The sequence below is a fragment of the Miscanthus floridulus genome, chromosome 6 (genome assembly GCF_019320115.1).
Source record: "Miscanthus floridulus cultivar M001 chromosome 6, ASM1932011v1, whole genome shotgun sequence".
In the NCBI taxonomy this organism is placed as follows: Eukaryota; Viridiplantae; Streptophyta; class Magnoliopsida; order Poales; family Poaceae; genus Miscanthus; species Miscanthus floridulus.
In genome coordinates this window covers 136435049-136448882 of record NC_089585.1, presented here as the reverse complement: position 1 = coordinate 136448882, position 13834 = coordinate 136435049, and the positions used below count along the sequence as shown (strand labels likewise).

Here is a 13834-nt window from a genome sequence, read left to right as displayed (position 1 = left end):
GGCTTAGACCTTGTTTCGATGCATATGTATCAACTTCAATTCACATGTATTAGAGTGGATGTGAATAGAACTTAGTTTAATTTCACTCTAATCCACGTCAATACATGTGGGTTGAGATGGATATCAAACTAAGACCTTAATGACTTCCCAGGCCGATTCGTAGAAGAGGCCCGTGAATGCCGTGGCTCCTTCTCATCTGGGGTGTCACGCACAACTGCCCAAATCTCTTCTTCCGTGAAGCAAGCATCAAGGCCCAAGAGCTCCAAGGTCGGCCGACCAATGTGATCGAACCGAACAGAAGCTGAACGTGGTGCCGGCGTTCCAAGCAAACTGGTTGTAGTGTGCGAACAGAGCCTCGGCCATTTGCTCGTAGTCGACAACAGCGTGACCGTCAACAGTTAATGAGCGAATGCAGTTTTTCCTGCTACGGTGACACTCCTGAAGATGAAAAAGCTTCGTGTTTGCATCGCCCAGCTCTACAAACAGCAACCTGGATCGCTGCCACGCCATCGTCCTTGAGAGGGCTGTAGTGTATGGTATTTGTCAATTGTCACCATCGATGCATCGCACAAGTGTGGCCTGGTGTCGCTTCTTCAACACTGCTAAACGCTGGAGACAAATACAAATGGTCTACATACTTATCATCTTTGTAGTTCAATGGGGGTAAAATATTTACTTACTTATTACGTATTTTATATGTACACACAGGCACACTAGCGCAGCTGCAGCATTACGCCATTACCAAAGCCCCCAAAAGAACAAGAGAAATTTGATTACTCGCACCTAATATTTGGTTATATGAATACATCGACCGAGCAACGAGAAGCAGATTCTACTGCCAATTGGTTGCCATGATGCTACGTACGTAATACAGCTAGAGAGAAGGCAGCCCTCGATCAGCTGCGACGGCGGGCGGCGGTGACCGCAGCGGCACGGCCCTAGCCCTGAGCGGCCGCTTCATGACGACGGTGAACTCAAGCTTCTCGGTGAGGTCCACCTCCTCACCGTCGGCCCCGCGCCACTCGAACTCCCTCACGAGGTTGGCCACGAAGTACTCGAGGTGCAGCAGCGCCATCGCCATGCCGGGGCAGACCCGGCGACCGGCGCCGAAGGGCATCATCTTGATCTCCTTGCTGCCAGTGAGGTCCACGTCCTCCCACTCGCCGCCGGGCAGGAACCGCTTCGGCCGGAACTCCGCGGGGGCCTTCCACACCTCCTCGTCCATCCCGATGTCCCCCACCGCGAAGTTGACGGGCGTGCCGGCGGGCACGTGGTACCCGTCCAGCGTCGTGTCCTCATGCACGGCGTGCGGGAGCACGTAGTGGCCCGGCGGGTGGCGACGGAGCGCCTCCAGCACCACGGCCTTGAGGTACGGCATCGCCTGCAGGTCCTCCTCGCGCACCTCGCAGTCGGCGCCGCCGACGACGCTGGACACCTCGTCCCGAAGCCTGTCCTGCATCGCCGGGTTCTTGACCAGGTTCGCCAGAATCCACTGCAGCGCGGTGGCCGTGGTGTCGGTGCCGGCGCTGAGGAACTCGGAGCAGAGGCTCACGATCTCGCCATCCGTCAGCGGCCTCCCGCCGTCCTCGGGGATGGTCAGCTTCACCATGGAGTCGACGTAGCAATCCCCGTCGGCGCCGGCCTCCCGCCTGGCTCGTATCAGCGGGACGAAGAGCTCCTCCTGCCGACGCCGCAGCGAGACGAGCTTCTCCCAGCGTCGCCGGAACACGACCTTGGTGACGAACGGCAGGAAGGAGAAGACCTGGAAGCTGAGGAAGTTGCCGAGGAGCTCCCGCTGCGTGGCCTCGATGTCCCGGACGATCGCGTCGTCCCCGAGGCGGTCGCCGCCGAAGCACATGTAGACGAGGAGGCAGAACATGGCGTACTGGAACGGCTCCATGACGGCAACGGGGGTCTCCCCGTGGCGGCCATCGGCGCGGACGCGGGCGGCGAGGACGCCGAGCACCCAGCGGCGCGCGGGGGAGAAGGCCCGGAGCCGCGCCGGGTTGAGCACCCCGGAGGCGAGGTTCCGTCGCAGCGCGCGCCACGTGGCGCCGTAGGGGGAGGAGCTGACGTTGCGGCCGCCGCTGGTGAGCACGGCGCTGGAGTCCGTGGAGGGCGGGCGCGAGGCGAACGCGGCCCCGCGCTGCACGAGCGCGCGGTGCGCCGCGGCGCGGTCGGCCACGAAGATGCCCGGGCGCGCCCGCCCCAGCGGCGCGAAGGTGAAGACCTTGCCGTGGTCCCGCGCGATGCGACGGAGGACGGGCTCGATGTCGAAGTCGCGGCGCGCGAGGAAGAGCAGCGGGCCCAGCACCGGCAGCGGCGTCGGGCCTGGGGGCAGGGGCGGGAGCGCGGAGGAGGAGGAGTCGGCATGGCGGGCCTTGCTGCCTGGGGCGCGGGCACGTAGCAGGAGCGAACAGAGGAGGCAGAGGAGCGTGGTGAGCGTGTAGAAGAGCCAGTCCTCCATGGCCAGGCGTGGGGAGGGAGTCCGGGGTTCGTCGTGCTCAGCTCAGCTCGTCGCCGCCTCGCCGGAGATAATTCCGGGCAGGGTATTTATCACGGCCGGAGATTACGTTACGTGGGAATGTTTGGGTGCCGGTTGGAAGTGGGTGGCTGGGAATATAAGCGATCAGATGATATTTTCCGGCGGCCGGTGGCGAGTGTTGAAGTCATGGGGCTGGGGCGATTTATTAGCAGCAGCAGCAGGATCTGGATGGCCGATGGGAGGAGGAGACGAGGTTGTCAGTGTCACTAGCCAGGTTGATTATTGTGGCATTTACCTGTTGTTTTCTCCTTCTCTAGGGCGAGAAAGTTACTCTGTTGGAAAAGAACCGCGGCATGCCTAACGAGGAATAGTACTTGAGTTGTGGTTACGGCTTACACTATTCATGTGGGATTAATTAATTTCTATACTATTCATGTGTCACGCTATTCATAGTGCAAGTCCTGTGAATAATGTAAGGATAAAAAAGTATTCCTAGTGTAAGTCACGTGAATAGTCCAAGGACTAGGCTGCTAGGTGCTAATTAACCCCCCAACAGCTTGGAGTTTACTTAACGGATGCATGGACATAATCATTTCAGTGCGTAGTTTAGCCACTAACGGCATTATATTAGGCCCCGTTTGGATTGCAGGAACATGGAAGGAAAAGTATAGGAAAAGCAAAACGAAGGAAAGGAAGTGAGAATGTGTGTTTGGAACAAAGAAAATGCAAATTCCTTTCCTCTGGATGCTCATTTTGGAGGAAAAAAAGAATCCACTTCGATATCTGGTTTTCATTTCCTTCGTGCTTGCCCGAGAAAACTCACATGACAAAGAGATAAACGAACAGCTAATAATGACCATAAGAACGGAGGAATCTGAAGTCGCACCGCTGTGGCAGACCCATGATTTAGCTAAGACTAGGGCCAAATTCCAATGGCGAAACGCCGATAGCTACCGAGCGACTCCGTGGTCCGCCCTACTCTTCTCCTTATTGGGCTGTTCGTTGTTGGGCCAAAATTAAAAACTTGTTCCTAAAACATTTGGGGTGCGACTAGGGGCATGGCCCAACTAGCCCTAGGCCTGCATCCGCTCGGCCTCCCCACATCCGGCCACCACACCATGTTGCCCGCGCTCATCCGTCGTGTTGCCCGTGCTTGGCTGGCTGGCCGCTGCATCGCTTCAGGCCGCGTCGCCTAGGCTGCTCACGGTCTCGCCTCTCTGCGCTGCTCGCGCTCAATGGCCGCATCACGCCGCCATGCTCGCGGTCTGCCCTCTCTGTGCCGCCCATGCATGACGGCCATGCCGAGCAGCAATGATGTGCCTTTGGGAAAGGATTGGGGGGGGGGAGAAGCGCATGCGAAGAGAACTAGTGGGTGAGATTATTTTCACATTTTTATTTGCCTCCCATTTGCATAACATGATCACCTTGTTCGCTTATGCTAAAATTTAGCTTATATTGATAATTTATGCTGAAATATTGTGAGCGAAAAATACTACTTCATGACTGAGAATTAGCTCAAGCGGGTCTAATAGCCTCACGTGCAAGATGGTCATACATAACCTTTCAAAAAAAAAGATGGCCATAGATAAAATGTGCAACCAAAGTATTATCATTTTAATAAACACTAATAATGATCATTTATTATTTCACATTTTTTCTAATCCAGTGTTATGAATTCCTATGTTCCAAACACCTTGGCTAGTTCTTTTCTGCTATTTTCCATTCCTCTGTTTTACCACTACACACCTATCCTATTGCTTTTTTTTTACATTCCTATGTTTTCAATTCCTTCGTTCTAAACAGGCCCCTGATGATGAAGGAGGCTGAGCCTATAAAGTCCAGGGCAGGTACGTGAATTTGTACAAAAACTACTCTACAAAAAATAAAACGGTAATGCTTACCATTAAGACATCCGGAAGGCCGGACGCCTCGCTCCACTCACTGTCACATGCGCCGCTCGCCTAAAAAAACAAAATCAACTCTCGCACGTCTCGCTCCGCTCGGCTCCGCTCCCGCACGCGGCGCTCGGCTCCGCTTTGGCATGTGCCGCTCGACTGCCAGCCGCCCAGGCCTACCAGATGGGGCGCGCATCTGCCTGCGAGATGCGGCGGCGCGGTTGCTGGCCCTGCTAGGCGCGCAACCGCATGGGAGTCACGACGCGAGGCTGCTGCCTCCCTGCCCTGTGGCGTAGCCACCGCCGAGCCGCTACCTACAAGCATCGCCAGGCCGCTGCCTCCGGCGAACTTCACATGCCGACGAGCCTCCATTCTCCCAAGCAGTAAGGAGATGTTTGCGCTGAAACTCCATGTTGCAACGTCTATTTCAAGTGTTTCAAATATTTTAGATGTATGTTGCAAGTGTTTCATAAGGGTGTTGCAAAAGTAAATCAGGATGTTGCACATGTTGCAATGGTTGTACACGTATGTAAGTATGTTGCAAGCTCCCATTCTCAATGTTTCATCTGTTTTTTTTCTAACCTATGTTGTAAGTGTGCTTTATCTGGATGCTGCATATGTTTCACACATATAATGCAAGTGTTTTATCTGGATATTGCGTATGTTTACAATAGTTCAAGTGTTTTTGCAAGTGTTTCACATGCATGTTTCATTTGTTTTCAGATGTATATTGTATTTGTTGCATCTGGATGTTTCAAACTAGATCGAGTGTTGCATCTCCCTCCTCGCCTTTTTACTGTCTCGCCTCGATGTCAGGCATGGAAAGGCAGAGGCGGTCCCACTGGCGTGGGCAGGTCCCACGTGCTTGCGGGCCGGCGCAACAAACGAGATGTGGGCGGGCAGGCACGGGATGCCAGACAGGGGGCAGCGGCGTGGACGTCCGGGCATTAGCCACGCCAAAAATAAAAAGAATAGTTTGTACAAAGAACTAGTCTACTCTACTAATACTAAAGCCCTGTTCCCAAAAAATACTCTACTAAAGCCCGGGCCCATATCCCTTACGAGGGCGATACTGTCCCTATTGGGCCACATGTACGTGGCCGCTCCTGGCTGAGGCCCATATTAATGTCCTTTGCGAGGTTCCATTTCGTTCCCCCGCGGCCCGCGACAGCAATGGGCGGCGATCACTCCGAAGTCCTATCCCTTGTAATCTCCACTCGGTAGCTTCCTCCAATGTCCGATGATCACTGGTCAGCTCTTCTCAACCACCGTCATTTTTTTTTGACCCCGGTTCTTCTTTTCTCCTCTGCTCCCAGTCCCAGCACTCCGGCACGATCCGTTGGGCTCTCACTCTGCTGGACCGCAGGGACGAGGTGTTCGATCGGGTACCAGTCGACTAGTCCAAGCAGCTACGGATCGCTCGAGCAAGTGGACCCTCCGTCCAGGGCTGGGATGCCAAGGTACGATGTCCTTGGTTCAGAATTTCGGATGCCGTCGTTTTTAGCTTCTCTCTTTTGCTCCCCTTGTTCTGTTTGACGAAATGCCGGCCTCGACGCTCTGTTTTACCACCGTGCTAATGTTTGCTTGCCTTGGATTGCGTTGTGACTTGTGAAGATCAGAGGGTGGCTTGCTTCTGGTAGCAGATATTAGTGCTCGTGAATGTTACTCTCTCGCTGATTTGTATCCTTTAGTGGTCGGCGGTGAATTCTCCCTATAGATTCATCAGTGGTGAGAATTGATGCGTGTTTTTCTCTGTGTCTATCTTTGGAAACAAGTTTCCCACACATGTATCCTGCTTTCTGATCTGTACACCGTATAGCAGGGTAATAGTACAATATCTCAAACGCACGAGTAGACTGCCCCATTTTACCATGTTTTTAAGGACTAACAAGTAACACAATATAACATCATGTTTGTCTTCCTTGCTCTGAAGTTCCCTATGTATTCTACGCTCGGTATGCCAGCCTGGACGCTAGTGTTTACCATTGTATAATACAAATTTGCTAGATGAGCGCCCCTCCCCCCAATTGTTTGGGATGGGGGGAAAAGTAACAGTATAACACCATTTGCAGGAATTGCAGTCTTTAGAACAATACAGTATTTCATACCTAATTTGGCATGAGTAAGTTAAAACGAAATATTTCTAACAGCTTTATGACATAAGCACCCATTATATGTACTCTAGTTTCTCCACCTCTTTGAACAGAACCTTCCATTTCCTGACTTGATACTGAAAAGACCTTGGATGTTGTCAAGTAGCTAATCATCTGTCTGCTTTGATTAAATTGCTGTGTTCCACAAAGTTCAGCATCGCTCTAGATCTCATATGTCATTCCAACCCGTAGCAGTCTGTTATGAGGGACACATGTTATCCTCTCTGGTTGCCTGAAGTTCTTCCTTATGAAGTTGTAAGCATAGTCAACTATTATCTTCTTAAATAAATCTGCATTTGTTTCTGCCACCACATTAGCTTCTCCTAGCATATGGACGATACCATCCTCCATCTCTCTCTGTATTGTTTGGATCTCATAGATGCATCCATTTGATGGAGCAGCAGTGCTTCTGTCTGAAGAACTATCGGACATTGTTGCCTCTTGAACTCTCATGGAAGGCTCAATTGCATCTTCTATTTCTTCTGCTGAATTATCTCCTCCTGGGCTGTAAAATGATTCTTGATGGATAAATTGTTTCAAATGTTCAATAAGTAAGCCCTCAAATTCTCTTGGATCTTCTACTTTATCATTGTATCCATAGCGCACCACACATCGGAATACCCTGTAATCTCTTGGCTCCACATATCGGAAGAGGAACCGCTCGCTTGTTTCTATTTTGCTGATCGGTAAGTACTTTATTGAGATAATCACAAGAACTGAATGGATGGAAGGTACCCTTTCTACCAAGTGAGGAAGTATGGGTGGGATGCCTTGCACAAGCTCAGAGTACAAAAAGCCTATCCCTGGCAACCTGGTCAGATTCCTCCTAGTGGCCAATTCTGCCACATAGTTACTTGATACTTTGTTCTGGAGCTCATAGTTGTATCGATGAACATGGACATAATGCCATGTGGCCATTATAAACATCAAAATTGCTGCAAAAGCTAGTGGCAAGTAGCCACCTTGAGTGAACTTGTAGAGTGCCGAAGATAAGTATATGAGCTCTGCTCCACCAATTATTACTAGAAAGAGTGCAATCCATAGCAGACTTGTCTTCCATATCATAACCATTACTAAAGTGACCAGAAGTGTTGTTATAAACATCACAAAGACAACAGCAATACCTGCACAATATAATGGTGGTATGAGTATCTGATCATATAAGGTAAAGATGATCTATTTCAGGATGTGTATTGTTCTTATATGGTTTCTAGTAGATCATGTCCTTACTTGCTTTAAGAAAAAGCTGACAGATCACCATGCAATTGGAAAAATACACTAATCTTTTGGATTTGATCAAATTGTCTTCGTTCACACAGCACCACATCTTAATGTTTGCTAGGGTGATTTCATGTGTTCTGCTTGCGCAGTTTAAATAGCAATAACATATGAGTGCTCATAACTTGTTTACAGTCTAGTCAGGTATAAGGGGGCACCTATCAGAGCGGGGAGCAAGTTCAGTGCATCTTATAACAATAATTATTATTGAAGTATAGCTGGGAGCAAATGAACCTATCAAAGCTGGGAGCCGATTGCCCATTACACTAAATTGCTTCAAGTAGTTGATACAGATTTTGAAAAACTTAGAGAAAACGGCAGCAAAGCAGATGATTGCCAAGAAAGAATTAGATATGCGGTAGTTTATAATTTCATAAAAACAATTGAATATTCAGGTACTGCATTTTTTCCTTAGTTTAATTATATCTTGGGGTGGGAGGGATACTTGTTTCTAGATTTGAGAATTTACCATATGCATTGCCAATCTTTTCTGTAGTTTGGAAAATAGCTGTAACAGCTACACACAAAACCATCAACACATAGTTGATCTCTGGGATGTAGACCTGTCCTTCAAACTTCGTTGATGTGTGGGTGACACGAACACGTGGAAAGCAACCTAGAACTTGGGACTGAGCAATAATTGCAAAGGCACCAGATATCATAGCTTGGCTTGCAATTATAGCAGCAGCTACAGCCACCACAAATGTTGGCCAATACAACGGACCTGATAACAAAGTTCATGAGTTCATCATTAGAATTTGATCTTCCAACCCTAATGTCTTTTATTAGTTGATTCTTATATGTTCTTATTACCTGGAATTGATTTGTAGAATGTATTTGCAACATTTTCTGGGTAGATACAAAGATATGCAGCTTGTCCAATGTATGCCAGCAGTACTGAAGGGAACAGAACTACTGAAAAGCCAATCTGTAGTGCAATAAAACTTTTATCATAAATATCTAACTGAATCAACACATAAAGCAATTTCGAAGTTCAAGATTCAAAACTATTTCTTTAGAAGATGAAAATACTTTTACACATTTTAGGACTATTTTCTCCACACACTCAAAAGGTGTTTCTCCATAATCACAGCTTGTCATAATCAATGGGGGTCAGTAGTTTGTAAAAATGAAAAGCTGGGAATTAGGAGAAGTGCTCAATTACCTGAACAGCTCTCACATTGAAGTGACCAAGGTCGGCAAACATTGCCTCAGTTCCTGTTTTACAAAAATGCAATGCACATTACATGACTTTTGGTTAAAGTTATCGATGTTTTATTTCTATCAGTGCCATTATGTAAGCACAATTTTTTCTGCCAAAATATTAAGGTGATCTCTTAGAGATCAGGGTAAAAGGTATATTGCAGAATTCTGTTATGGACTCTGGGATCAAAAGTACCTGTAATGCATAAAATAACTCCTCCAAGAGAGATCCAGCCCTGCTTCCCATTCCTTTTGAAATAGTCCACAATATATTTTGGATTGAATGCTTTCAGGACACTAGCATCATGTTTGATCAAATTATAAGCTCCAATACCAGCAATCAAGAGGAACCATGTCAAGATTATTGGGGCAAATGTGTAACCAACTTTGTCTGTGCCAAAGTGCTGAACAAGAAACAGGACGATCAATATGGCTATTGAAATGCCAACAATCTGTCCTGTTGTTTGGTTAAGAAGGTCAGATTAAGTTCCCATCCTAAATAGTAAAGTTATTTAAACTGTTGTAACTCTCATTCATATACATTTCAATGCATAGCTTAGTGTACCTTGAGTCAGGTTCGTTGCTTTTTGTTGGATCCCCCCAACAGCGCTAAGTACTGCAAAAAAATACTTATGAGTTTTTCTTAAAAAAAATCATCCTTATAAATATATTCTAGTGGCCAGAGAACATGCATCGCCTGGCAGGATAATAGCTCTCTTAATTATTGCAAGTGACACTTTTGACTTTTCCTCTTTCGTATTTGAACTGAGACGAAATTTTTAGCATGTGTGTTGAATAAGTGCATAAAAGTGATATCCTGACTTATTTCTTTTAATAATCCATGTGTATTTCAACTATCCCCCTGCATACAACATTTTTTACCAAAGATGAGAAAGGAAACTCACCTGACATAGATGGAGTTAGAACACCATCACCAATCACCATGGATGTTGCCAGGACTGTCACTAGGAAAAGCATGACCTTAAATTTTGGACTGTTTTCCATCTTCTTCTTGATCCAATGAGCCCTCTTGATACGATTTGTGGGAGACTCTAACTTGTAGTGAGAAACCATTGCATCTTCAGCCTGCTGATTAGGTATCAAGCTAATCCTGGCATACCTTGATATCAATGAATAAAGTGCAAATGTTCCTCCTGCAATATTATAAGTTGGTAATACATGTTAGCTTCTATCATGAAACGAATTATGTTTTCCTGTGGTGCTTTTAATTTTATTTTATCAAATTGGGTGCTCAATTCTCACGGACGGAGCCTAACAATTTTTACCTATATTCTTAAAGATACTACAGTCTCTGTACATACTTACATATCTTTTATTTAATATATTCTCTGTAGGGGCAGTCCTACCATGTTTCCTTTTTTTTAAAGAAAAAAACATGCTACAGTCTCTTGCAAGCTTTTTGAGAGACTTGTTTTGTATTAAACTTTGATTGACTGCATAACTTATACAGAGATTGGAATAAAACTTCCTTTTTCTAAAGTATTTCTAACATTCTTTATAATATGTTCTTTTAACCAAGCGCTGTTTCCGGCTGATGGCTACAACGGGCCATTGCTGCTGGAGAACTCAGCTTAGCCAAGTGCTTCAGCTTCTGTCGTTCCAAGAGGCCTCCTCTTGTTGCTCGTTGGTCGCAAAACGGTTCTTTGTAATAGTTCGCTTCTTCCTTGCCGCATGTTTTCTGATTCTTTTCAGTTAATCCTTTCGTGCCGCAAGCTGTGGCTTGCACTGTGTAACCGTTTCATGCTAACTTCTTAATGAAAAATGTGCTCGGTGAGAGCGGCCGCGAAATGTTCTTTTAACCTTCTTCTCTAGTCTAGTTCTTAAAAACGCTTGTCTGCAGCCATACTAGGAGAGTAGAAGTTGTGTTGAGAAGATGTATGGAGCATATTTACTTACCATCACCATTGTCATTAGCTCGCAGGACAATGAAACAATATTTTATCAACGGAAGGAGAATCACAGTGTAGATAATTAGAGACATGACTCCAAGGAGGTCATCCGTGTTGTTGATCCCGTTTGTAAAGGTGCTGGAGAAAACGTAGAGAGGAGAAGTCCCCATGTCTCCATAAACCACACCTATGCTCTGGAATGCTAAATGCAGTGTGGTCGCCCAGCCAACCTTCATTATCAAAGTGCATACTCTGAATCAGATTACATTTTTTTGACTCAAAAAGAAAGAAAGCAGACTATATGCTTTTAGCCACACAATCCTTAGATGATCAAGCAGCTGATATGCTTGGTCTCTTTAGTAAGACAACGACGAACATGATAATTCAACAGTTAAGATTTCAGCAGAATCACAGTAATACTTCACAAAATGAAAAGAACAATAAAAAAAACTCGACCACATGGAGACTCCCCTTAGACTTTGTTCTAAGAAGGCAATAATGGTTTCATCGACCCTGGAGTTCAAGGCTCTAACCATTATGGACCGAGAATGTTTAGTGCAACATGGTATGTTTGTGTGAGAATTGTATTTAACTTTGAAATTTTGCTTAAATAAACTGATGAGAATTCAAAATTTACCGTGCAGTTACATGACTTCAAGCCAAAGAAGGATCGTTATCTGATTGGATAAGAGTAGTTGGAGAACATACCTTGGCTGCATGTGTTGATCCACCAGGGATCATTCCAGCCTCCATGTGCAGTGAATCAAACCTCTGTAACCTCTTTGGTGGCATTCTCTCTGATGCATGTTCAGAGTTGGCATCACCGTGAGCAGCTCCGTTGCTGCTTGTGTGCTGAGGTTCAGCCATGTTGAAGGTACGGGAGTCTTGCTCAGTTGCTCTGGCCGACCTCTTGTTCTGTTTCACATAACATGGCTTTTATAGGCAGTTGCTTGTGATGCTAGAGTATGAACGTGTGCTTTCTTCCTTTTTCAAAGACCGGCCAGTATGGACATATCCTGGAATAAGACTGGATGCTTGTGCAACAAACGGATTTCTCATCTCATGTTGGCGAGGTCAGACGCTGTTATTATCATTCACTTCACTTGCCAAGGTCTTCGTTCAACGCTGCAGCCGTGAACCTTGTGATCTGCTTTACATGAGCCGGGAAGGTAGCTACGTGGGAGGGCATGGTGACTTTTCTTCATCGGCAGTGGGCAGTGGCTGTCACTCGTAAGTCGTAAGTGTGTTGCTGTAGACTTTCCATAAGAATCTGCGACTTCGCCCTTCATTTCCAGTTTACCCCGTACTTCTTGACAATGATGAAAAAGAAATCCTATGCAGCCGGCTAGATGCCATTTATGAAATCAAAAGAATCATATTGAGCCACATATGGATGTCCTAATCCTTTAAAAAAAATCAAAACGACTATTGTTTTTCGAAGGCATCTAGACATATCCTACAAGTTTAAAATTGAAATTATAATTGTCAAAAACCCTACACAAGTGCCTAGCAACTACCATAGGTTCTGAACTTTGCTTTCCTACTTGTTAACTTAGAGCTTCATTTAGGCAAGCGCGCGTGTATTTCTCGTTGCCAATACGTAAGGACTAAGCATACGGCCATATGGGATATTTGCAACAGTGTGTAACGGCCCAAAAAGTGGCTGTCAACAGTATTGACTTCAATCTTCGATACTGTGAGCAGCTATTGTTGGAAAAAATCGGAGCCCAAGTGTTCTTTTGCAGCTTGGCGGTTCTAACTCGCTTTCGTGCTGATCTGCGCCATGGACTTGACTATTGTTTCTCGTGAAGGATACGTTTGCAGGACGCTCTTCAATCTTCATGACGTGACATGCATCTGGAGTATACCCCACCACGGCCGCAAGGCCGTAACCAAGTGTGTCGATTCCTTGGATGGACTGACAGCATGGGCAACTGAAGGGACAGGGATGTTTGACCATGTGCGCAATTTGTAAGGTAGTTTCCAGGTTGGTTAAACTTTGCTCGCGCCTCGTTTAGATTGCAAAAAAAAAAATGAATCTGATGAATAATACCACTTTTGTCTTATTTGGTAAATATTGTCCAATCGTGGACCAACTAGGCTCAAAAGATTCATCTCGTGATTTCCAACTAAACGGTGTAATTAGTTATTTTTTTTACCTACATTTAATACTCCATGCAAGCGGCTAAAAATTAATGTGATGGAGAGAGAGTGAAAAAACTTGAAATTTGGATGGCATCTAAACAAGGCCTCTAGTTCAAGAGTTTTTCCAAGTTTCTACTTTCGAGACTTTTTCTTACTACTACGTGTGGCATGGCCAGTGGATAAAGACGCCGTAATGTTAGTGCTGTTAGTTTGATTTCTAGGATTCCATCGCGAGTGCAACTACGGAAAATTTTCTGGTTAGTGCCAGTTGTCCTTATCAGAGTTTCTAGCAGACGTGCTTGGAATTGATAGATGCAGCGAATGCAGCTTTGGGCTGCAAGAGTTGGTGTGACGAACTGATGATATATACTTGATAAGAGTTTGTTGGCATCTTTCGCCTTCATTTTTTCCGGTCTCCATTTTGAATAAAATTATATTGCGCATGGGAAAAATTATGGAATGCCTTCAACTTCAAGGCATTTTACTTTGGTTGGTACATTAAAAATCAGGAAGCCCTGGGGCAGAGATGTTCAGTGCATGGTTTTGACGGGTGTCTGTTCCTTTTGTTGGTCGTCGTGTCAATGATGCCATAGTCCATAGATGCTCTCCGGCCGTTATCCGATCTCCAGTGTCCAGTTGCAGGCTTGCAGCCATCCTTCTTTGAACCTTGACCCATTTTCGTTCGTCTCTTCGTCTAAGAAGCAACGACATAGCTATGGTGTGCCGTCCTCGCTTTCATTCATCTCTTCGTTCCTACTACTACTA

General features: G+C 46.2%; 2 protein-coding genes and 1 long non-coding RNA gene across 3 annotated transcripts; 1 reads left to right on the top strand and 2 right to left on the bottom strand.

Moving 5' to 3' along the window:
- Positions 1-720: 720 nt before the first annotated feature.
- LOC136459787 (cytochrome P450 89A2-like) lies at positions 721-2710 on the bottom strand. The gene has a single exon (XM_066459629.1). The coding sequence runs from the start codon at positions 2465-2467 to the stop codon at positions 875-877; it is 1593 nt and encodes a 530-aa protein (XP_066315726.1). The 5' UTR covers positions 2468-2710; the 3' UTR covers positions 721-874.
- A 2471-nt stretch (positions 2711-5181) lies between these two features.
- On the top strand, positions 5182-13030 carry LOC136457071 (uncharacterized). Its single transcript, XR_010759636.1, has 3 exons — positions 5182-5840; positions 11569-11798; positions 11920-13030. It is a non-coding gene; the product is annotated as an uncharacterized lncRNA (long non-coding RNA).
- LOC136457070 (potassium transporter 5-like) lies at positions 6233-11841 on the bottom strand. Its single transcript, XM_066457113.1, has 9 exons — positions 11633-11841; positions 10932-11154; positions 9920-10168; positions 9580-9630; positions 9211-9471; positions 8977-9029; positions 8625-8739; positions 8281-8535; positions 6233-7657 (listed from the first exon to the last, which is right to left on the bottom strand). Exons 1-9 carry the CDS (start codon positions 11789-11791, stop codon positions 6696-6698), a joined length of 2328 nt encoding a protein of 775 aa, XP_066313210.1. The 5' UTR covers positions 11792-11841; the 3' UTR covers positions 6233-6695.
- Positions 13031-13834: the final 804 nt, after the last annotated feature.